The following is a 26,663-nucleotide window of genomic DNA, read 5'->3' as shown; positions in this document are numbered from 1 at the left end:
AACCACTAACCCACTGTGCTGCCCACCTTCTGAGTTCAAAGCAAAAAGGGGTTTCGAGTATAACGGACATTATTTATAAGCTGGCAGAGGGATGCACTCTGTCAGCTTATAAATAATGCCCTTCTAATTTAAATGGGATCTATCTGAACACTTTTTTTTTAATGTTTCGTCCTTTTCATGTGCAATGATAGTCTATACTTTTCTAAGCTAACTCCAGAATACTCAAACAAAACAAAGCTGTTTCACAATGAACAATTCATCCCATTTGTTCTGGTCAAGAACTTACAATAACTTTATATAACCATATAATGAACACTCAGTTTATCTGACGTCTCAAACTATTCTCACTTAAAAACTGGAGAAAACTTCTGAAACAAGCTGAAAAAACAAAACAACCCCCCCCCCCCCTCAATTTTCACATTGGCACAATGAACCTCAGCCTTGGTCATAGGTCTCAAATAAACTCTGGCTTCAGGGTCATAATCTGGCTGCATTTTAAAAGATTTCCCACCATATTTAAAGTTTTCTGTTTAAAAAAATAAAAAATAAATAAATAAAAATCCTAAAACCTGGCCAGTACAGATTTTTGCCGGTTTAGAATTTATGCAGCTCATCTGTTTTAGAGTAACAATTTGATTTTCTACCAGGCTTACACCATTAGAGGATAAAATAGACATTTCGATTTAAAGCTAACATTTAGCAAAGCTGTGTCTGATTGTGTAACGGAGTGACAAACACTAACTCAGACCAGCAACAGGACTCTCAACATCAAAATAACTGTTTTTAAAGTGAAGCAGACAGATGCACTACTTTATTTGAATTAGGTAAAGTAATGCAGACCCAAACAGCATGACTAAACACTTTGTTATCCACCATGTGGTCAAATCCCTTTCAATAATAAAACACCCCGCCCCCAATGATATTTGAATTTGAGACATGGACTAACGGAGGATTTGCAAAGCTAAAGCTTTACATGAACTGTTTTAAGCAATCACCTTTGGCCTCTTTATCACATCACAAAGTCTCTACCTCAGCACAGACACACAACATCCAATAAATGCAAGAGGGGAGAAAGGAAAAAAAAAAATTGTGTATAAAAATTAATTTTAAGTAATGCTGTTGTGCACGTCATAAAACAAACCATTTATAAATGTATTCAAGGTGAAAATATTTAAACTCAAGCACTGTAAGAAATGTGACTGAGGTGAAGCAAAAACAACAACAAAAAACAAGTTTAAGGAGCTGGTGTGAGGCGGTTTAAGTCTGAACGGGTCATAGTGCAAAGGCTTGTATGGTTTGGCCAACATCCTCTGTCACAGAGTCATCCTGTCTGTGGCAGCTTCACTCAGTGCAGCCATGTCTATGCCCACGCATTCCGCTGCAGAGTTATCTGACACATCAGTGTCTGAGGTAACAGTGTGCAAGGCTGCCACGTGCAGCAAACTCCTGTCTGACGTCAACGTGTTGTCCAGAGGAGCAACATCAACAGAAACACTGTCTGTTGCTTTTGCGACAGCAGGCATGTCTGTGGCAGTCCTGTCTGAGGCCGCCTGCTTAGTCCTCTCCACGTAGAAGAGGATGTATGCTTTGGCCTTCTTCACCGTGTCCTCATTGGCCAGAGTGACTGTGCTGTCATTGAAGTGGTACCAGCGGCTGTCATGGAAGCCATATGCTGTATAATGGCCTGATCCGACCCTGCAAACAGACAGATGCATCACATTCTGCTGTCTGCAGCTAAAGTGGGAGGGACATGCTGAGCTGGAACCACAATAATGTGCAACCTCACCACTTAGAGGCCAAAGTGTAAAATAATTAAATTAAAAACAGTATGCACAAAACAACAGTCCTGCCCATTTTCAGAAGTATTAGTGGAATTAATTTTTGCCATTTCATGATGGTGTGCATTTTTAAATTACATCTGCCTGCAAGGCTTTTCAACAAAAGTGGATGTGAATTAATATGAGCGGCAATTAGGTGGCACAATAAACACGGAAAGCGTTAAAACACAGCTGTCGGCTAGATAATGTGTAAAAAACAAAGTACGTGTGCAGTGTAGGAAACAGGACGTTAATTTAGTTGGGACAGAATTAAAACAATTTCTAACTAAACAGATGCTCCTTTATCCCAGACTGCCATGTGACTGGTTCAACAAGAACATTTATTAATAATCAAACTCATGACAGTGGTTCATTGTACATTTTAATCTTTGAATTAAAAAAAAAAAAGACATTACACCACAAACATTTAACATCTACATACCCTGATCCATGATGCACTACAACAGCAACAAGATCATATAAGCAACTCTCCAGCAGTGAATTCTCTGGCTGCAAACAAAAAAAAATACAAGAATGTTTCATGACACAAACATAACCTGAAGATTTATAACTTAAAGGACACAAACTTTAGCATCTGGACAAGCATAAAAAAGGCCCAGGGCAATCACTTTCAATCTGGTAGAGACATAAATATGTGAAAGTAACAGCAAGCAAATTACAGGATTCTTATTACACATGTGCGTGATAGTGCATGAGGAGATATTGTTTTCAGTCCTGTGTGTCCATCCTTATTTACAATAAGTATTTTGGGGTGGAATGTTGTCTCTAGGGTTGCCACCCATCCCTTAAAATACAGAATTGTTCTTTATTTGACAGTTAATTGTTGCGTCCCTTATTGAATCAATACGGGACGCAAATTGTTTTGTATTTTCATAAATGTCCCCCCCACACACACACACACACACACATCAAAACTGAATAATGAACAAAATAAAACACAAGAAATATTAAGGGCTGCCAATGTCATCTCAGATACAGCAGATAGACCTCAGATTTTCACGTCTGCATCTCCGTGTACTCACCTTTCTGGTTCTGTCACGGGTTGTCTGGTATGTTTACACCCGAAACTCCACCACATCCAAAGACAAAAAAAACATTTGCAAAGGTACAGACGTGAGTAGTCAAATCCCTGGCTTGACAGCGCTAGTGGCAATGGGTACAAGGTGAATTGTGGGCAAACAAGTATATTTATTATTTCCTCTTAAAGTAAAAATGCCCTCACTTTAAACATTAAAATTATTGGTCTGTTTTCCTTAATATTTATGTTTATTATTCCACACTTCAGTGACTGTATAATTTATCATTAACAGTTTTGTGTTAATAAAGCACTTAGAGCTTTAAGTATAACTAAATGCTTTTTTTCAAAATTAAATATACCACTCCTTGGGTGGTGGTGTCATGGCCCTGAGGACCTGTGGTGGGCATCCTTTATTTTCATTTCTGAAAGGTGGCAACCCTAGTTGTCTCCCAACAATAAAGTGCAAAGTTCAAAGCCACCTGCGTCCAATTCTCCATGTACTGGGTCAGCAGTGGTGACCCCAAGCAAAACAGGAGGACCCCCATCCCCCCCTCCCCCCCCCAAAAAATAAATAAAAAATAGGCATTTAGAATGTCTATTCTGAGGAATTGGTTAAAACCAACTACTGTATGTTATTATGAACACTAATATGAAGTTACACATGACATGTGACCTTGGGTGACCTTAAAAGGTCAATTTCACAGTTGTTTAACTAAAACCGTTTTAGCCAAAATGGACTAAACCCAGCGGAAGGGTTGTGTGTTAGTTAAGAATGCAATTCAATTTTGGACAGAATTGGTCAAATGTCAGTGCCACACAGATCCACATATTAGGGGATACTGAATCAAAAATTGCATGTTGTTGTTAAAGATGTCACAGTTACAAAGGCAGCAGAATAACTACAGCATACTGCCCCCTGGAGGACATAAACAGATACTTCAGAGTAAATTGAAAAGACTCCATCCTCTTGTTCAAGAATGATTTGTGACAGTTCATCAAATGCCCCAGCATGTTTAATCTCACAGCACTTTGAGTATCAAAAGGTACTCTGAAATTCTAAAGACTTTAAAAATCCATATATGCTGAAATTCAGAGGCAAGTGGTTCAAAAGTCAAATTATGCTGTAAATAACTCATGTTGCAGCTCACCTCAAGTAAGTAACCCCTCATGTCCAAGCTTTGGAGTGGAAATTCCACATAGGTATCAACCTTATTTCTCAGAAATGCCGTCCAGTGGAACCTTTTTAGGTGGAGACACAAAACCTACCAGGGGAAAGATTTCAAATTATACAAGAACACAGTTGTATGCTGTATATTTTACTCAAATTGAATAAGCAATCAAAATTATTGTGTTTGAAATTGCTAAACTGATAATAAAGACTGAAAGTAGCTGATCAGCTACCTTCGGTAGCTTCTGGATCCAGAACTTCTTGGTGGATTTCTGTCGCTTTTTGCACTTATGACAGTAATATAGCTCAGTTTCATCAAGCTCTTCCAGGTCAGTGAAGCTACGTAGGCAATCTAAATAAAAGCAACAAATTCAAAATAAAATTAAATTAGTTTGTGTCTATGCACAATAGTTGCTATTTGCATGTGTAATATATACAACCCCTGGCAAAAATTATGGAATCACCGGCCTCGGAGGATGTTCATTCAGTTGTTTAATTTTGTAGAAAAAAAGCAGATCACAGACATGACACAAAACTAAAGTCATTTCAAATGGCAACTTTCTGGCTTTAAGAAATACTATAAGAAATCAGGAAAAAAAAAAATTGTGGCAGTCAGTAACAGTTACTTTTTTAGAACAAGCAGAGGGAAAAAAATATGGAATCACTCAATTCTGAGGAAAAAATTATGTAATCATGAAAAACAAAAGAACGCTCCAACACATCACTAGTATTTTGTTGCACCACCTCTGGCTTTTATAACAGCTTGCAGTCTCTGAGGCATGGACTTAATGAGTGACAAACAGTACTCTTCATCAATCTGGCTCCAACTTTCTCTGATTGCTGTTGCCAGATCAGCTTTGCAGGTTGGAGCCTTGTCATAGACCATTTTCTTCAACTTCCACCAAAGATTTTCAATTGGATTAAGATCCGGACTATTTGCAGGCCATGACATTGACCCCATGTGTCTTTTTGCAAAGAATGTTTTCACAGTTTCTGCTCTATGGCAAGATGCATTATCATCTTGAAAAATGATTTCATCATCCCCAAACATCCTTTCAGTTGATGGGATAAGTGTCCAAAATATCAACGTAAACTTGGGCATTTATTGTTGATGTAATGACAGCCATCTCCCCAGTGCCTTTACCTGACATGCAGCCCCATATCATCATTGACTGTGGAAATTTACATGTTCTCTTCAGGCAGTCATCTTTATAAATCTCACTGGAACGGCACCAAACAAAAGTTCCAGCATCATCACCTTGCCCAATGCAGATTCGAGATTCATCACTGAATATGACTTTCATCCAGTCCTCCACAGTCCACGATTGCTTTTCCTTAGCCCATTGTGACCTTGTTTTTTTCTGTTTAGGTGTTAATGATGGCTTTCGTTTAGCTTTTCTGTATGTAAATCCCATTTCCTTTAGGCGGTTTCTTACAGTTTGGTCACAGACGTTGACTCCAGTTTCCTCCCATTCGTTCCTCATTTGTTTTATTGTGCATTTTCAATTTTTGAGACATATTGCTTTAGGTTTTCTGTCTTGACGCTTTGATGTCTTCCTTAGTCTACCAGTATGTTTGCCTTTAACAACCTTCCCATGTTGTATTTGGTCCAGAGTTTAGACACAGCTGACTGTGAACAACCAACATCTTTTGCAACATTGCGTGATGATTTACTCTCTTAAGAGTTTGATAATCCTCTCCTTTGTTTCAATTGACATCTCTCGTGTTGGAGCCATGATTCATGTCAGTCCACTTGGTGCAACAGCTCTCCAAGGTGTGATCACTCCTTTTTAGATGCAGACTAACAAGCAGATCTGATTTGATGCAGGTGTTAGTTCTGGGGATGAAAATTTACTGGGTGATTCCATAATTTATTCCTCAGAATTAAGTGAGTCCATATTTTTTTCCCTCTGCTTGGTCTAAAAAAGTAACCGTTACTGACTGCCACAATTATTTTTCCTGATTTCTTATAGTGTTTCTTAAAGCCAGAAAGTTGCCATTTGAAATGACTTTAGTTTTGTGTCATGTCTGTGATCTGCTTTTTTTCTACAAAATTAAACAACTGAATGAACATCCTCCGAGGCCGGTGATTCCATAATTATTGACAGGGGTTGTAGTAAAGGGTAAACTGACTTTCTACAGCGCTTTACCATACGATGCAGATGCTCAACAGGGCTTTTACAGTGACAACTTCACTTATATTTACAGGACGTCTCTGTGTAAAAGTCTATAAACTTAATTTCATAACACTCACAGTCAGGCTGGAAATACAAATGATGCACATCAATGTGAAAAATGTCTTGTGTTCAAAATGGTAATCAGTTTTCTGCCATAATGCACCTTAGAAGTGTTTCACAAAACCTACCACGTAACGTGCAGGTAGGCCCAGGCTCCTGGTCCTTACTCCTCTTGTGTCTGAACTGACTGGGAATGTCCAAAGACAGATCTAAAGTGAAAAAGAAAGGAAATGAATTCTATTCATTGGTGCATTAACAGTACATCCTCTAAGGAAGCCCACTTTAGTATTTAACATTCCAAACAGTGCTTCCCTCCAAAATGGCCATGAAAGTGACCCGTAGTTTAAAAAAAACAAACAAAACAAAACTTCTTTGAAAACTGCAATGCTAAAACTTTCAAAAAGAAAACCCTAACAGATAGCTAATATCTTTCACAGTTCCTAAACAGGGCTGTGAAATGAAAATTGTGAAATCCGAGGAAAATTTTGGGGGGGGGGGGGGGGGGGGGGGGGGTTCAGCCACCGCAGGTGCCGGGGTCTAGGGTCCTGTGGGGCCCCAGAATTAAATGATACTTTTTCAGCATCTCGTAGAAGAACAAATCTCAAAATTAGTGGATATTTAAATGATCCTATATTCAACCTTTTATTTGACCTGTCAATGATGATGCTGAAATAACAGAAAATGACGTGGAAGTAGGACCTGGAATGATTTTCCTTTTAATTGTAAACCAAATTATGCATTAACTCAGAATAATTAAACTACATGAAATTTATGAAGACTTCAAAAACCACAGCTAAAGCTTGTAGAATATTTGGAAAATCATGGTAAAATATTAATAACATACCTTATAGTAAAAAGTCAGTTATATTCTTGTGTAACTTCATGCAGCCTAAATCCATTCAAAGCCACAATGTCTTTTTTACAATGAAAGAAAGTCTAGATTAGTCCGTGACACAGACATGCTGCACAATTCTTCTTTTAAAAACTTGAAAGCTCTAAAAGTTTGGGATGTCCACATGCTAAGTTTAGCTGTGGCGTCGCACAGGAACCACACAGCGTCGCCGCAGCAACCAACCAGTCCTGCTTTACGAAAACTGTCGTAACAGCTATGCTTTGAGTGGCATTTTTCCTCCGCAAAACTCCGCGGATCCGAGGAAACTGATTTGTATCTGTGACACACAGATCAGTGTCCGCAGACTTATAAACTTACACGATGTCGTAAAAAAGAGAACGCGTTGCGATAAGCATTTTAAACACTCAGTGATGTTCACGATTATTGTTGAGTTTGTGTGCCAAATAAATTCATTCATTCATTAAAGAGTACGTCACTAACACCCCGCCCCCCATGATGATATCCGCGGAATCCCACGGATCCGCGGAGTTTTCACAGCCCTGCCTAAAACACTCATTTTCATGAGCCACTTCCCCATTATTCATTAACCTACTTTACTTTTCTGTAACATATGAACAGATACATTTTATAGTTATCTTACCAAGAAATGGGTCAAACTTCCGGGATTCTGTACCACATATCAAGCAGTTGACTTCATTCTGAAGTATGCCACCAAATATTGATGTGACAACACTGTTGGTCCCATTTCTGAAAGAAGCCAAAAATAAAAACAGCAACATCTTTAAGCATTAACTACATCTTTTTCCCAACGATCATTCACTGCATGAGCAACAGAATATTAAAGATGGGAAAAGTGAGCCTGACTTTCTAGTTATCATAACCAAAACTGTTAGTGGCCAAGAAAAGAATGAGTGAACACTACAAAGGGAAAGTGCATCACGGTGAAACAGATCAAAGGCAGATGTGTGGCACAGTCCAAGATTATATACAGTACTCGTAACACCAGCAGAATATTTGAAATACTGCCCGACATACATGCAACATTTGCTTTCTGAGCTGGACTTTCTGATCCCGTCTTGGGCAGAGACGGGGTGAGCCGCCCCGTTACGACTGCACTGGAGCTCTCGGTGGAGGTGGTCCAGCAGGTAGCGCATGAACTCATGGGCGTCCTGCTGCTGATAGCCTCTGCACACACAAACAGTGTTAACATGAAATGTACAAGGCTCAGGAAGGTGGGAGCTACACAAATTAGTTCAAACAGGAATGCAAAGACTACCTGTGCTTTTTCCACAGGTTTAACTTTAGTTTGTGTTTCTTTTCAGATTTTTTTCATATTTTTTTCCCACAACTGGAAATATTTTAGGTGGTATGTGTGTGTGAGACTGCATATTTTCAAACATACTCAATGATAAATCTAATGTATTCAACATTTAACACATCAATACTATCACGAGCAAGTAAAAGACAACTTGTAAATGTTGGTGAACAACTTAATAGTGACAATTTGTGCATACAACTCCATTATACCTGAAACTTGGCATGATTTTCCATATAGCATAAAATAAGGAGTCTGGACTGAAGGCTGTCTGGTTCCCCTGCCACAGCGAGCATAAGGTTTTCCTGAACTCCTCCACCAAAGAACTGTCAAATAGAGAACAATCATAATGCCATCATACTCACCAATCAGGCACAATCTACTTCTAATGAGAACACAATTATCTCTGACTAGAACAATCACTCTTACACCTTATATACCCTCACTGCAGAGTGAAAGCAGCATTTCTGCTGCATAGCAGCAAAACTACAGATGCTGTGCACTCATTTTTTTTTTTTTTTTAAAACAGGACACTCAGCTCAAACATTAACATAATTGTGCATGAGATTGGAAATTTCATAAGTCTACCTTTAGCCTCAACTAAGTAACAAGTCTTTTAACATGTAAATCTTATGGCCTACCGCCACTCAACTGCACATTACATCAGACTACTGGCTTTTATAATAAGTTACTGTGAAATCTAACCTATTTTACTTTGCACTGTAAAATCAGTCAAGTTAGCAATTTGCCCTTTTGTTGCCATTGACATGAGCAGCCTCATTAGTGGTAGATAAAAACAAACCCACCAATCCAAAATTAATAAATAACACTGCATGATGCAGTCAAAGCCTCATGTAGCTGTCTCTTTTTGGGGACAATCAGAATACTTCCTGTTGATCCATGCATGTTCCTGCTCTTTTGGTGACAGCTGGTGACAGTGAGGTAGTGTCACTGCAGCAATGTTGTATTGGTCATTTAAAGGTTTAACAGATGTCCTCTTTTCATTTTAGATGCACCTCTGCTACTTATGAATATTTTATTATTTATTTAGCATTGTCTGTTTTAGGTTTGTCAACTCCTAACTCTTCCTGCCCAGAAGAGGACCTACACACTGTTGTCCCCTGGCTGCGGGTGTGGTACATCCTTCTTCCTGCAGTCTTGCCACTGCGCAGTGCTACTGCAGGCAACTCCTTGAAATAACAGCTGAACTGCTCACTATTGCTGTCCAAGACACACATTTTGGGGACAACAACTTCATTAGTAAACATCACAAAATATGCAAAAGCCACAACTAACCAGTGCAAGTATAATACTAGAAAACAAACTGCAGGAGCAAAATCCATACATAAACTGAAGATAGCTCTATCTATACAAGATTTCTTTTTCTTTTTTTTAAAATCATGCTAATATTTTTTGACTATAACTTCAAAAGCTACAGTGCCTTGAAAAGTATGCAGCCCCTTGCAATTTTACACATTTTAATTTGTTTAGGCCAGGAGTTTTCAAAGTGTGGGAGAGTGAGCTTTTGCAAACATTTTAAACATGTTTTTGAGAACTTTCTATTCTTATACACATTTTACACCCTTTTCAAATATTTTAAGCATGTGTTTTTAAAGAACTTCCTATTTTTACCCTTTTGTCATATTTTAAACATTGTTTTTTAAAACATCTCTGTGTGCTTTTAAATGTCTTTGGCATAACTAACATTTTTAACATAAATAATATTAATTCAAATAGGGATGGGTACTGATAGATTTTATCGATATCAATGCCATTATCGATTTCTCTTACTGATCCTATTCCTTATAGATTTCCTTATCAATAGCTCCTGTGAATTTTCTGTGTACTAAAACTAGGCTTTACAGGTTTTCTATGTCAATAACATTTTACTGAGTCTTAAAGTAAATAAATATGAAATTAAGTCACTGGATCCCTGATCTCTGGACATAAATAAAAATAAACAAAACCTGTAGTTTTTCTCAAAAGCATTCCTTTCAGATATTAATGGCATGAATGTCACTCCATACCTCTGAGCTGAGCTCAGCCGGGTACACTGTAAGTCAGCATCAATGTCATTCATAAAGAACGCAGGATGTCTCATTTTGGGAGGGAAAAAATGTTTTAGTCTGTTGTAGTTTGTTGTCTGTGTTATAACGTTTGTTAAGAGGTGTCATTTGATTTAAAACAGTGATTCGCTTTGAAGTTATTAATTCCTGCCAGACTTAACTTGACTCGGCAGAGAGCGGCGCAGGTTTGGAGCTGTGTGAACGAAATGGAGGATGATTCTCGTTTCTTGCCTGCAACAAGAGAAGAGTCCCAATTAGTGACTTTAATCCGCACAAAAGTGACTGACAATTTTGGCATGACTGACATTTTTAAATGGCTTTGAGAGGGGTTAAGAAGTGGTTTATCCGCTTCTGAAAAGCAGCGAAGCAATGAACCAACGAAGCAGCAGATCGGAGCACTACTTCATTGGTTCAAGCTTCAAGAACAGCCACTGCAGAGGCGGATGATTACAGACCCGCTGCAGGGTCTGCAATCAACGTAAAGAAATGTTCATTTTCCCAATAAAACACCCTCAAAAACAATGGCTGCTCTGAAGGACTGATAAGGGAATCATTAAGCAAAAAGGATACTGATGTCAGTGGATAGAATAATTTCTTAATTTCTGAAAAGAAAAGTACCCAAATTTTGGAGTTCACCTTTTACCATGACTTGGTGGCCTGTGACCATAATAGGCTGCTCTGTGGCCAACAAATATCCAGTGTAGGCAGCCAACATTCTGAAAGCCTTCACCAAGACAACATTATTTAATAGCTACACAAAAATCCCGAACCCTGCAGTTCAACAAACACCTTAATCCTTCATACCTTTTACTCCAAATCAACAAAAATCAGCAAAGAGTACAATAATGTTACTGTTATCAAACAGTTCAGAGGAAGGACTTCACTTATCTACAGTCAACTGATGGGTAAAGTGTGTCCAAACTTTTGACTAGTACTGTATGTTGAGGCTATTCTAGTTTGCATTTAGCCAAACCTATTCAAAGTGCTAATGTGATTACAAAACTTGAACCAGAAATACAAAAGCTGAGCCTGGATAGGAGGGTGGGAAAAACGTTAAATGAATGAAAGCAGCCGTTTATGTGTCTGGAATATGACACATCTAAGGATGAAATGTTCTGCAGTGTGCTGGCAGTTTCCTCAACTAGCTGAGAATTCCAACACCTTGCAGTTACATCACCCAAAAACACATAACTTGAATTAACTTAAATTTTATCAAATAAATTTGCATTTTCATTCTGTTAATGAATGTTCATTTTTTGAAATATCATAGTTGAGACAGGAAAGAACTTGTGCAAAATTGGCTTTTCTGAATTGTTTTTAAATAGGTTGACATTTGGGTCATCAAAAATGTACTCTGCCCATCAAGCTTCAGGGCTTGGCAGGCAGTGTGGTCACTGCCAAAAAAACATTAACACCTCTCCCTGCTTATAAAATGTTATGTCACATTTGCAGGGTTCTCTCTGGGGGGGGGGGGGGGGGGGGGGAGGTTAGCCATTGTGGCTAATCGGTAACAGTTTCATTTAGCCACATGGGAAGTTGATCAGCTACACATCAACTCGAAAGGAATAACAAATACACACGTGCATATTCAAAATTTGACAACTTGCAAACTTTAATATAAATCGCTATTAAAAACCTCAACAGTACCACTGCTCTGACAGAGGTCTATTGTGTTCAGCTCACACTGTACTGCACTGCACATGCCTCACTCTGACTGTCTGAACTCTGCTGCAACTGAATACAGTCTGTGTGGTAGGCAGACATTCATATTTGTGTATGTCAGAGGCCAATTAAGGGGCCCCAGAGCTCCATTTCTATGTGGGCCTTTAAAATTAAATTTAAACACAGAATACAGTTAAATACTGTTTGATTAAATTATTGTAAACATTTTATATTGTTAATGCATTAAATATGCCAGATATTTAGAATTAATGATTTTTTTTCCCAAGGCCATCAAATATGGCCATTGGGTATTGCGAAGACTTTGCGTCTGTCCGTCTGTCTGTTGTGCTCAGCATAAGTCCAATCCTATTACTGCCAGAGTTTTCAAATTCACAGGGAACATTCTTTGGACACAGACCTTGGAGAACTTCAAGATGGCTAACGTCGACCTATTTAAGAGGTATTTTAAAACGTTTTAAAGTCATATTTTGTTTCACTCGGTTCCTTTTTCTTTTTCTTTGAGTGGCGGGGGGTGACAGCCCATCAGAGCAGAGCCGCACAGTGACAACAGTGGCAGGTCTCTGTTAAAAATGCTTAATTTTATGTGTTTATATACGTTTCTATATATTCTGTAAAAGTTAGCAATACGTAAACACTTCTAAAACTGAGAATGCGTTTTGGAACCTAATAACACCTCTTAAGTGACTTACAAGACATTGCGTGGACGTCAGCGTGCACGCTAAGGTCCGCTAACGTAAAGCTAACGTCATGCTCTGTCAAAAGCTGATAAACGCAAATATTGTTTATGACTGATTGATAGAGGGGCTTTGTTGAACATGTACAACTTGTACGACAACAGGATCCTAATAATTAATGTACATACAAAATATATATATATATATATATTATATATATATATACACACACACACACACACACTTTGTACTGGCATACCAATTAAACAATTGCAAATTATAAAGAAGACAGTGCTCATATGGCTGAGGGTATTTCAGCATTGCATTATATTTTTTTCTGTAGATAGGCGTCACAGGTAAGCCTCTTGTTATTGCAAAGGCTGCATCACACAGCCATGTTAAAATAATGGGTTTCAGAGCACAGCAAAAAACAAAAAACAAAAAAAAAGGAAAAAGGAAAAAAAGAGTCTTTTAACACTTTGAAAAAAGGACAATAATCCTAGTCTTTGCCAGTAAAGTACAAGAATTTGGAAAGATTTTTATATTTGCCACTTGGTGATTTATAAGCAAACTAGACTTGTCACAACGTGCATTCATATGCGATATGCACTTTGTCAAAGGCAAGGAGATCCCTCCATCTGATCTGTATTGAGAAGAAACATATGCAAAAATAACACTAAGACATTTTAACAGTCCGTCAAAATATGACTCCAGGAAACCCAGAATTTATAAGTATTTAGTTTACAAGCGGGATGTTGAATCTCCCCATTTGCACCCCACGCTGTATTAATAAAGGATGATTGAATCATTCTGAGGCCCTCTGGGGGGGGAGTTACTGAACAAAGCCATAAACCCAGTTTGCCACCTACAAACCTCAACTTCAGTGCGGAACCTCACCTTAGAGACTGCAGGATGGCATTCATGAAACATGTGTTTCCCAAGTTGCGTAAGCCTGTAGCAGACACAGCTACCCCTTCCTGACAATGTGAAAAATACAACAATGTACACTTTATTTTTACAAACAGCACTAAATAGCCATGCTAAAAAATGAAAACATATCAAATCTGACAGCGTTATATTTCATTAAAAACCTGTGCCACAGTATAACTATAGACTTATCACTGGGAAATGGGAGGCCAGGTTTGAGCCGTGTAATCCATTGTGCTAAAGACAAACATGAAGTGTCACCAAATCTCTTATTTACAGTGGAAAAACCTTTACACTGCTTTAGGGCACTTACATTGTCTTTTAACATCTTAGCGTCTAGAGATGGGCTTTCCTGAAGCTTTCTTTTCTTTTGTCTGTCACCAATCAGAGCTGAGCTGTAACACAGAGAATTATTTGATCTACACATGCCACATACATTTTGCAGTGTATACTAAATTTTTCATTCTTTATAAAAGCACACCAGGGCCCGGTTTCATAAAGCAATCTAATCTTGTTTAGTTGACTAAACTCAGTCAATTAATCTTTTGATATTAGTCGTTGCACAAAGCGCTTAGTCGGCTAAAGTTTCACGTTACCCAACTAAAGTTTTTAGCCTGCTACAGAGGACACTAATCTTATTTTAGTCCACAAAACTTCAGTGTCTTACCTCAAAAATGGCACCTGTGGGACCTTTCAGCATGTTATCAGCGATACCATCCACGCCTTTCAAGTTGACCGTGTGCCAAAATGTGAGGAATGTTAGTTTGGCACTTATGAGCGGACAGCAACAGGTACACATACAGACAGACACAGCCGCAGCAAGAGTTACCATATCAAGATTACATGCCCATATATGGCACACAAATGAAATAGTTTTTAAACTAAATGAAAGCAATGAAATAGGAGTGCTATTGCTGACCAGTGTGTCAAAAGACATACAGATCAGGGATACAAAACAATGAACCCCACAAATCTCTTTATTAATACACTAAATGATGTGTTTTCTTCTGCGTGAGTGGAGAAGACACAAAATCAAAGCATCTCTATTATTGTACTGGCGTAAACTATCAGACTTTTGCAGGTGGGACTGGACATACACATCGGGTGGGAGTCTAACACACACACACACACACACACACACACACACACACACACACACACACACACACACACACACACTGCGGTTCCGACCAACCCGGAAGTAACCAAATCTCTCACGCATTGGAGGCGTTTCTTGGCAACAGCATTCACGAGGCCGCTATATCAGTGAAAATCGTCAACTAACATAAGACGGCTACAAGTTTAGCCATCGATGTGAAACCGAGATTAGACGGCTAATGCTGGGCAACTAACCTTAGTCGACTATGCAAGTTTAGCAGACTAAAAGATTACACTGCTTTATGAAACGGGCCCTGGTAGGTTTACTTTTAAAGAGCCAGCTTATCTTTACTGATAAAACAGTGACATATGTACTTACTTTTCTAAACCTTGAAGATGTTCCCTAACCTTCTGCACTTGCCCAAGTCTGGTGTCATTAACAATAAAGTCATCACATCTGTAACTACAGATCCAGAAAGTCAACTTCAAAGATTTTTGGATTATATAATAAATTAAAAACATAGCCATGGTTTTCTTGAGAGGGTTAACAGGTCACACTTAAGTACAAGGTGAAATGCTACAGCAGATGAAGGATTCATTTAAATAATGACAGGATGACTTTTTAAATTCAGTTTACAAATATTCATACGGGGCATGTCAGACAAAGGGAGACAAGAACACAGTGAGCCAGGGCAACAGAATGCTATGAAGGAAACATACCAAAATATGCTGTAGTTGCTGCAGTCCATGCACACAGAGTGGTGGCTTTTCTCTTGTTTCTCACTCTTCTTCTGGCTAACGCCAAGGACCTGACTCTCCTCAAAGTGTTTCTTAGCATGTCCGTTGACATATCTTTATTAAAAAAAAAAAGAGCATATTTGAGAAGAAAACTTCTATCTTCTATTCAGTATACATGTAGCACTTATTCCTCCTACAAATACTGACAATCCACCAGACTTGTGGATGGAGGCTTTAATTTAAAGTCCAAATTCTGCCTTGACACCTCCAACTGGTTTGGAGTAATGGTGTTTGTCACTGTTACTCTATCGATGGTGATACAGTAGTGTTTAGAATAATAGTAGTGCTATGTGACTAAAAAGATTAATCCAGGTTTTGAGTATATTTCTTATTGTTACATGGGAAACAAGGTACCAGTAGATTCGGTAGATTCTCACAAATCCAACAAGACCAAGCATTCATGATATGCACATTTTTAAGGCTATGAAATTGGGCTATTAGTGAAAAAAAAAAAGTAGAAAAGGGGGTGTTCACAATAATAGTAGTGTGGCATTCAGTCAGTGAGTTTGTCAATTTTGTGGAACAAACAGGTGTGAATCAGGTGTCCCCCATTTAAGAATGAAGCCAGCACCTGTTGAACATGCTTTTCTCTTTTAAAGCTTGAGGAAAATGGGACGTTCAAGACATTGTTCAGAAGAACAGCGTAGTTTGATTAAAAAGTTGATTGGAGAGGGGAAAACTTATACGCAGGTGCAAAAAAATTATAGGTTGTTCATCTACAATGATCTCCAATGCTTTAAAATGGACAAAAAACCAGAGACAGGTGGAAGACAACGGAAAACAACCATCAAAATGGATAGAAAAATAACAAGGCCACCCATTGATCAGCTCCAGGATGATCAAAGACAGTCTGGAGTTACCTGTAAGTGCTGTGACAGTTAGAAGACGCCTGTGTGAAGCTAATTTATTTGCAAGAATCCCCCGCAAAGTCCCACTGTTAAATAAAAGACGTGAAGAAGAGGTTACAATTTGCCAAAGAACACATAAACTGGCCTAAAGAGAAATGGAAGAATATTTTGTGGACTGATGAGAGTAAAATTGTTCTTTTTAGGTCCAAGGGCCGCAGACAGTTTGTGAGACGACCCCCAAACTCTGAATTCAAGCCATATATATATATATATATATATATATATATATATATATATATATATATATATATATATATATATATATATATATATCACATACCAGGTATCATGGATCAGTTTGGATATGTCAAAATACTTGAAGAGGTCATGTTGCCTTATGCTGAAGAGGACATGCCCTTGAAATGGGTGTTTCAACAAGACAATGACCCCAAGCACACTAGTAAACAAGCAAAATCATGGTTCCAAACCAACAAAATTAATGCCTCGCAGATGTGAAGAAATCATGAAAAACTGTTGTTACACAACTAAATACTAGTTTAGTGATTCACAGGATTGCTAAAAAAAGCAGTTTGAACATAACAGCTTTGAGTTTGTAGTGTCAACAGCAGATGCTACTATTATTGTGAACACCCCCTTTTCTACTTTTTTTTTTTAACTAATAGCCAAATTTCATAGCCTTAAGAGTGCATATCATGAATGCTTGGTCTTGTTGGATTTGTGAGAATCTACTGGTACCTTGTTTCCCATGTAACAATAAGAAATATACTCAAAACCTGGATTAATATTTTTAGTCACATAGCACTACTATTATTCTGAAAACTACTGTATGTGCTTCTGAGTGCCCTGTGGGTTGTTTTCTAGACATTATTTTAGAAATACCAAAATAAAGATAGCAATTAGTTAAAGAGAAATGGCAAGACATAAATGGAGTGCACTTATACAGCACTTTTCCATCTGTATCAGCTGCTCAAAGCGCTTTACACATCAATGCCTCACATTCACCCCGATGTGAGGCTGCTCCCATGCAAGGCCCTCACTACACACCGGGAGCAAATAGAGGATTAAGAGTCTTGCCCAAGGGCCCTTAGTGATTTTCCAGTCAGGCTGGGATTTGAACTGAACCTGCCCTAAGAAGAAGCAAAGCTCAACCAAGCTAAGATTCTAACCTGGTTGTACTACAAACCCCATTACATGGCACATGGCCAAGCACCTTAACCCCTCAACTACCAGTACCCCGTGGACTTTAACATTATGTTGGCTTTTGTACCAAAAAACAAATAGGTACTCAACAGGGGAATATTTATTTTGTTTATATAATAATGTACACTCCAAAACAACACAAATATATGAAAAACATTTAGTGGTCCGGACCGGAACCCTGCTATCAACTTAATTCTTGTACCACTGACTGCTGATGTGCTCAGTATGTCCACACAGGAATCGCTTAGCTGCAGTTCTGGCCTTAATAAGACATAAGAGACTGTATACAAGACTTTCATATTTCAAAGTGTCATCTTATCAAGTCATCTTATCTGGCTGATCTGGTGGGACTCTACGTACCGGCCCGGGCTGTTATGTGTCGGACGCAGCTCGGAGAACCGACCAGCGTTTGAAGGACCCAGTATGAAATAAGCAGAGCACGGTACAAAGGCTAACTGATTTTAATACATAACAGTGATCATAATAATAATAATAAAAGGTGCGGCCTGGCGTGGTGCGCTCCCAGCAGCGCTAATGGTCCGGAGCCAGAAGCTGTTTCGGACCCAAGGACCCCGCCGACACCCCCCAGGTGGCCGCAACAACCGAGTCTGTGAAAGAAGGAACCATTATGTGAGTCCACACTCTACACACAGAACACTTAAAGGTGTACAAACAGCAAACACTTCCTGGCTTGATTACTGATCAGCTTCCAACCTGCAGGCATGGAACATCCCGTTCACAAATCACCACCGCAGTGGAAGCTGATACATGACTAACATACAGCTCAATATAATAAGGTGTGAGGGACACCACATTTACTGACTGTATAACTGTTAGTCACAAAATCCAACGTACCTCAGGAAGTGTGCTGACGAGCGTGAGACCTCACCCTCTCCTCTTTCACAGACCGTGCATCAAACCTGGACATTCTCAGCGTCCGCTGCTGATGAGATGGCTCCCAAGACGACGATCTCACCCGTCTGGTCACAAGGTCGAGTCTCTGGCAAGTGCACACTGTGCACTTCAGTCTTAAATGCCAACATACTCCAATCCCTCCAGATGCACCTCAGCTGTGAGTCCTGACGAGTCGCAGGTGATCAGGGTGAAGTCCTAACAGCCTCAGCAACACAGCCACTCAGTCCCAAATGCACGCCACCTGGGAGGAAACACAAAAGGCAAACAAACCAGCAGCCAGGCCCCCCCAGCCATACAACACGGGCTTTGCGGTCGCAGGATGCGGGACTTCTCTGTGTTCCCAGGGTGAAGAAGAAGTCAGCAGGTCAAAGAGCCTTTTCGTATCGTGCACCCACCCTGCAGAACAGTCTTCCTGCGACCGTGAGGCAGTCTGAGTCCGTGGACATTTTTAAGTCAAGGCTCAAAACCTATTTTTATTCTCTTTCTTATGAATAGTTTTTATTTTTATTTGTTTTATTCTTTTTGAATTCTATTTGAATTTTTTTTTATTCATTTTTAATTATTTATTCAATTTTATGTTGATTTGTTTTATGTAAGGCGCCTTGAGACGGCTTTTGCTGTGATTTGGCGCATTATAAGCTAATTAAACTTAAAGTGGACCATGGTGTTCTCAACTTTAGGAACGGCTGCTTGATTGAATAATTTTTAGTTTAACTGTTAGTCATCTTTTAAGCCACAAATGCCCCGTCAGAAATGAATATGACCTACCAGTCTCAAATATTCCTATCACACAGATCATGGTGAGGTGTCACAAAGAGCGCCGTCCAGCTCAGCGGGCGCCTGACACAAGCAGAGTCCAGATACAAACTTCTGTTACAACCATCACCAAAGTTGGAAAAAAGCCATTTTAGATCCACATTTTTCCTTACAGCAGCGGAGTGTCTACATGCCCTCTAAGAATGATGAGAATTTGGGATGATTAACATGTATAATTGTAAAAGACTTATTTAGAAGAATTTATGTGGCACAATATGACCCATTATTATATGGCTGTGACACTTCGCGCGCTCTGATTGGCTGATTACCGGTCGGATATTTTCCCCATATCGGACTGGTTTCCATGACAATCAGTCCGAAATGCGTATTTTCTTTACAAACCAGAAGCTAAAAACCCGATTTAAAAAAGCAAGTCGGAGATGAACGTACTCCATAAATATCCAAACAGCATCTGAAAAAACACAAAGATTGAAAGCTTACCAGCTAACGACTGGACCATCTGTTAGCAAGTTCCTGCTCTGCTCTGGTGTTCTGTTGGTACACCGACTGTCAGCTCAGAGGTGAGCTGAGCCACTGCACAACTCAGCTCCAGAGCTCTGAAGTGAGCAGAGGAGGTGAAGTCATTCTTCTTTTTTTTGTTGGAGGTGAACTTCAACTCCGATGCCGAAGCGAACGGCTTCACTTCCGCTCTGACTATGAGCTCTGTCTACGAGCCATCAGCAGCTTTCATATTTGGGTGCATATTATATATATATATATATATATATATATATATATATATATATATATATATATATATATATATATATATATATATATATATATATATATATATATATATATATATATATATAAATAAATTATTAATTTTACTTGCCCGGTCTGTACAGGAATATCAGACCTCTGCGTTTCTCGCACAGACCTCGCTGTCGCTCGGTCCATACTTACACCTCAGTCTGACATTTCCCCGTACAGACCTCGCAGTCGGTTAATAATCCTTTATCATTTCTTTTTGTGCAGTTTTTAAATAGCAAATTTGATTTAGAAATGTTGCAACTGTAGAGCTAATCATATGCAATGTTTCCCTTACAGCCTGGAGGGGCTGCCAGATAACAAGAATCTCACCAGGCCAGAAAAATGTTAATAGTACAAAAATAAATAAATAAATAAAAATCCCTCCAGCCAAATAAAACATTAAATTGAATGTGAAGAATCATTTCAACACACCCAGAGCCCTTTGATATTGGTAAATGTTATTTCGTTGTAGTCAGCTGACTGCAGCACAAAACACTAAAAAGCTCCTGCTGTGGCCCACATGAGAGCAGTCAGAGCTTTCAATAATAATAATTAAAAAAAACGTGTCAAAAATGACAACTACTGAACAGATTCTGACTCATAAAACAAAACAAAAAAGTCAAGATAGTACTCTGAAGACTTTACCTCCACCTTCTCGAACCGCTGCGTGCCATGCATGCACGCCACCATAAAAGGCTCAGTCACAGTTTGTACTGTTTAAAAATCCCTCATTAACTCCTTTAATTCTTAATGTGGTCCGAGTAATGGTTTGTGGGACAGCAAGTCCGAAGTTCTGCAGCGCATGAATGAGGGTTATTAACTGCTAACCCCCCCGCCACATAAGGCGCAGTCTGCTTTGTGTGGATATACTTTACCAGCATGTCTGGAGTTAAACTTTGAAGAAAACATGGACACTGCACACTGAAGTATGTCAGTGGTGACTGGTGGGATTCTGTCAATAAATATGCATTCTGAATTATGCATAAACAAAATACAGTGTTTGCACCCATGCAGTTACTGATGCGGTTAGTGAGGCTGAAACTGAGTAATCCTCATCTTTGGTATTTTTTTATATGAAAAATACTTGTGTGTTCTGTCAAAAGCAGTTTTTTTTTTCTTCTTATTTTAAACCACAAATGCAGGACTGTGGCAGGAATACATCAGTAATGAGCACATCAATTAACTTTAGCTTTTGTGTTTCTCAAAGCCTCACATTTTTCTGTGCAATGGTATACTACTGTGCCTGAAAAAAAAATCTCAGAAACACTGACACAAATAAAATCATTAACTGAGTAGTAATCTAAACTAAATCGCTGTTATAGATTAAAAAAAAAAAAATCTATAACCGTGGCAAACTGGTGTGTGAAGATCACATGAGCCCTCCAATGTGGTCCTGCATTCTGTTTGATGGTGCAATGTGGTGGACTTCTACCATGTGATTTGTGTAAAAATAACCATAGCGCACCAGTGATACAACTTTAGCACAACCTTGGTGCATCCGGAAAAACTCCCAGTGACATATGACAATATTACAGGATTACCAAAGTATGTCAAAGTTTGCAATGGAAAAAAGAAATGTTTGAACATATTGACAATCCTGTCAAAGTTAAACAAAGACCACAACCCAATGACAGAATGTCCTCGTTTATAATGGACACCCTCCCAAGGTATGGACAAGGTTTTAAACCATGACCTTCCAGGATGCACATGTAGAGAAGTGCAAACAGGGCTTGACATTATTTGCAGAACATATGAAATTATTAAAAATTCACTTTGAAATGTCAACGTATAAAAGTTAGTGTGACCACAAAATAAAGGTGCCCTGACACTTGCACGACTTTGATCTGCGCATTTGCACACACATCGATGATCCCACCCACTGTGTTCCCAGCTGGACACCATGCTTTGTTCCAATGGCTGCCACGAACTGTGCACTGCGTATATAAAATAATTATTTTGTAGCGAATTAATCATTTTCTTTCCGAGTTGGCTATTGAAAACGGCTCTAATCACTTCTGGAATCACAGAGGAGTGCCCCAGCTGCAGCTTTCTTCGTGCGCATGCTTAATGAGGCGGAGAACGTATTTGGAGCCATCTGAAAAGGTAATTATTTGTCATGTTTATATTGTAATGGCTTGATAAAACAGCTACATGTTGCACAGATTTAATATCTCGTTATAATCATTCACACGAGCTGCGAGTTTCAGGATGTGACTGGCCCACACCAATGAGATGATTTGTGACTATCTTAAAATGGCTTCCAAAAATAAACAAATAAATAAAACCTAAATGAAACCTCAAATTCACAACGACATGTCAATTTTAATTTAATTTTAAAGAGTCTTTATACAGTAAGGCAAATAAGTATTTGATCCACTGTCAATTTTGCAAGTTTTCCCACCTACAAAGAATGGAGAGGTCTAAGTTTTATCGTAGGTAAACTTTAACTATGAGAGACAGAATCTAAAAAAAAAAAGATCCAAAAATCACATTGTATGATTTTTAAATAATTAATTTGCATTTATTGCATGAAATAAGTATTTGATCACCACCAGCAAAAAATCTGGCTCTCACAGACCTGTTAGGTTTTCTTTAAGAAACCCTCCTATTCTGCACTCTTTACCTGTATTAATGGTACCTGTTTAAACTCATTACCTGTATAAAAGACACCTGTCCACACAATCAATCACACTCCAACCTATCCACCATGGCCAAGACGAAAGAGCTGTCTAAGGACACCAGGTACAAAATTGTAGACCTGCACAAGGCTGGGATGGGCTACAGGACAACAGGCAAGCAGCTTGGTGAGAACACAACAACTGTTGGAGTAATTCTTAGAAAATCGAAGAAACACAAGATGACAGTCAATCTTCCTCAGTCTGGGGCTCCATGCAAGATCTCATCTTGTGGGGTAAGGATGATTCTGAGAAAGCCCAGAACTACACAGGAGGACCTGGTCAATGACCTGAAGAGAGCTGGGACGACAGTCCTAAAGATTATATTAGTAACACATGATGCCATTATGGTTTAAAATCCTGCAGGGCAGTGACGTCCCCCTGCTCAAGCCAGCACATGTCCAGGCCCGTTTGAAGTTCACCAGTGACCATCTGGATGATCCAAAGGAGGCATGGGAGAAGGTCATGTGGTCAGAAGAGACCAAAATAGAGCTTTTTGGTATCAACTATACTCGCTGTGTTTGAAGGATGAGAACAACCCCAAGAGCACCATCCTAACCATGAAGCATGGGGGGTAGAAACATAATTTTGGGGGGTGCTTTTCTGCAAAGGGGACAGGACGACTGCACCGTATTGAAGGGAGGATGGTGTCATGTATCGGGAGATTTTGGCAAACAACCTGCTCCCCTCAGTAAGAGCATTGAAGATGGGTTGTGGCAGGGTCTTCCAGCATGACAGTGACCTGAAACACACAGCCAGGGCAACTAAGGAGTGGCTAAGCATGGCTAAGTGGCTAAGAAGCATTTCAAGTGCTGGAATGGCCTGGCCAGTCTCCAGACCTGAACTCAATAGAAAATCTTTGGAGGGAGCTGAAACTCCAAACCTGAAGGATCTGGAGAAGATCTGTATGGAAGAGTGGACCAAAATCCCTGCTGTAGTGTGTGCAAAGTTGGTCAAGAACTACAGGAAATGTCTGACCTCTGGAACTGCAAACAAAGGTTTCTGTACCAAATATTAAGGTTTGTTTTTCTGTTGGATCAAATACGAGGTCTGTCAATAAAGTAACGGACCTTTTTATTTTTTTTTTTAAAACTATATGGATTTGATTCATATGTTTTTACGTCAGACAAGCTTGAACCCTCGTGCGTATGCAAGAGTTTTTCCACGCCTGTCGGTGACGTCATTCGCCTGTGAGCACGCCTTGTGGAAGGAGTGGTCCCGCCCCCTCGTCGGATTTTCATTGTCTGGAAATGGCGGAATGATTTGGACTTTTTTTTCCATCAGAATTTTTTCAGAAGCTGTTAGAGACTGGCACCTGGAAACCATTTGAAAAATTTATCTGGCTTTCGGTGAAAATTTTACGGGCTTCACAGAGAATAAGGACTGTTACTACAGCTTTAAGGATGGCTTTAAGGACGCTTGGCGCGCCGCGCTCCGAGCTGCGACAACGAGGCAGAAAACGCCTGATCATTTCTAAGCTGATGGCTCTGTGGATACGAGACCGTCGTGTGCACTTTCTCTGGTTATCACAAGAGCTGGACCATTTTCCGGTAGATTTCACTTTTAACAAGAGATTTTGTCATGGAAAGCCGCGCGGAGGTTTCGTGCATAACGACCGATTCGCTGTTTGAACGAGACAAAGGAACACCTCCGTTTCGGCGTGTCATGGGACAAGTTGGGACAAAAAAATAAAAAGGTCCGTTACTTTATTGACAGACCTCGTACTTATTTCATGCAATAAAATGCAAATTAATTATTTAAAAATCATACAATGTGATTTTCTGATTTTTTTTTATTTATCTCTGACGTGAAAATTTGCTAGTTGTGGATCACTGAAGCAGCAGACTCGTGTCAGTACTTGTGAGCCATGTGTACTTTGGGGGTCATCTCAACATCACGAATGGCCATGAATGTGGGGGCTTTTACTTTTTAAGTCGGGAGAAATCTCACCTCCACACATTTAAAACCCTCCTTTGCTCTCCATCTCTAACAATATAAGGTGCAAAATGATAGCAAGTTGGGGCATCTTGTGCTATCCTGACCCACTTCATTGAGTTTAAACCTTAGGGGGAGATGTCAAAATCCAAGAATGTTTATTACCACAGATTTTATCTTCATTTATTAAGGAATGCCACCCAATCTGAGTAAACACTTCATTTTTTGCTTGTAAAAACGTATAACAGTGTCTGTCAAAACTAAGTAAATTCTCATTTAATAAGTATAATTTATATCATTTTGTGTTAAAAACACATTCTCTGTGTATCATTCTGCATTAGAAGGGCTCCAGCCAGATGCCAGGAATGCCCCCAAAGTGACACAGCGTGTCGTGATCCAGAACCGGGCAAAGTGATCCATTTCCGGCAAATATCTGCACCACACATAATGTGGCTTCACACTTTAAGTAGAAGGGCTACCCCATCCTGACTTCTTCAGCTAGATAACATCCAAATACCCAATACAACAATACCCAACAAAGGATATTCAGTTGCATTATGGCTCCATATAGCGGAACTTTCAAAAAAGTGATCCAGAACTGGGCAAATGACTGTACTTATATGCAGACATGAGCACTCTTGCCTTGCAACAAGAAGGTCTTGGGTTCGAGCCCACTAATGTAGATCTGGAGTTGTACATCTGGCATAAAAATTGTTTATACTGGATCCACTTTGGCTACCACAAGCCTTAAAATATTATTTTATTTTATTTTTTTATGTTTTGAGTACAGAGTGTCAGTCGGACATAAGCTTACCTTCCACAATGGACAATGAGACAGGTAAGGCAAATCCATGGACTTTTAGTAGATCTGCAAACTACACAAAAAGAGAGGAGTTAAAACTTAATGAGATTCCATTTCGGGTTTTATTTCATTTAAAAAATAAGGAAGAAAAAATATACTACGACTTCTCAAAAGACTTTAACTGCCAGAGATCCCAATCAACGATAAAGTTTTTTACCAAGGAGATAAAGGTTTGTCTTACCGCTGCAGCACCATGAGGATGGACTACCGTTAGGAAGTCTGGAGGAATCGATCGGATGACACACGTTTAAGTTTAGATGAGGACACTCCATCAGGTTACGAGTTAACAGCTAACGCAACGGCGAAATTAGCAGCTAACAATAGTTGGCCGAATTAATTCCTGTGCTAACGTGAGCTAGCTGACAAACTACTTCAAATAGCGGAAAATGCTAACACACGTTTCTCTCTTTCAGCGAATGCTAACAGACTACGAGCCTTTATAGCCCTTGTATTATTTTAGGTGCAGCGACTTAAACAAACGCCTAATCATGTGTGCTCATATTAAACACAAAACAGATATGTGTGGTAAACTGTGGCGTTCGCCACAAACAAATGGAAACAACACGAGGAAATGACGTAGCACATACCGGCTCAGCTACAAAGAGTAATCAAGAAAATGATCGTCCTCACATTTCCTACTTCGCTTCAAGTGTAGGGGGATCAGTGCACTCTGTTCAGTATCGCTCTCATTGGACCGACGTCTCTGCTATTTTAGCATTGTGGGATAGCTCGCGCCCACAGCTTGAACTCGCCGGACTACTTTCGCGAAACTGCTCAGTGTTCCGCTCTCGTTGGAGCGACAACACACGGAATGTGTCTCTTCCCAGATAGATCTATTTCGGTGCAGCTTCTTGTTCTGACTTTAACACGAAGTTAACAGCCAAGTCTTTCATCGCCAACTGTAAATGGTAATCAAACCATTCCGATCGTATCTTTCTGAACTCTTCCGCATCAAACTTC

At 39.3% G+C, this 26,663-nt stretch overlaps 1 protein-coding gene across 1 annotated transcript; it reads right to left on the bottom strand.

Moving 5' to 3' along the window:
- Positions 1-1,157: 1,157 nt before the first annotated feature.
- Positions 1,158-26,274, bottom strand: usp3 (ubiquitin specific peptidase 3). Its single transcript, XM_034176446.1, has 15 exons — positions 25,885-26,274; positions 25,656-25,716; positions 15,598-15,729; positions 15,257-15,340; positions 14,093-14,174; positions 13,750-13,829; positions 9,540-9,650; positions 8,642-8,755; positions 8,150-8,299; positions 7,755-7,861; positions 6,390-6,470; positions 4,258-4,376; positions 4,005-4,118; positions 2,260-2,327; positions 1,158-1,695 (listed from the first exon to the last, which is right to left on the bottom strand). Exons 1-15 carry the CDS (start codon positions 25,973-25,975, stop codon positions 1,314-1,316), a joined length of 1,776 nt encoding a protein of 591 aa, XP_034032337.1. The 5' UTR covers positions 25,976-26,274; the 3' UTR covers positions 1,158-1,313.
- Positions 26,275-26,663: the final 389 nt, after the last annotated feature.

This window comes from Thalassophryne amazonica, chromosome 8, assembly GCF_902500255.1.
Source record: "Thalassophryne amazonica chromosome 8, fThaAma1.1, whole genome shotgun sequence".
NCBI classification, from domain to species: Eukaryota; Metazoa; Chordata; class Actinopteri; order Batrachoidiformes; family Batrachoididae; genus Thalassophryne; species Thalassophryne amazonica.
The sequence above is the reverse complement of the archived record's forward strand: the minus strand, read 5'-3'. Positions and strand labels throughout refer to the sequence as shown.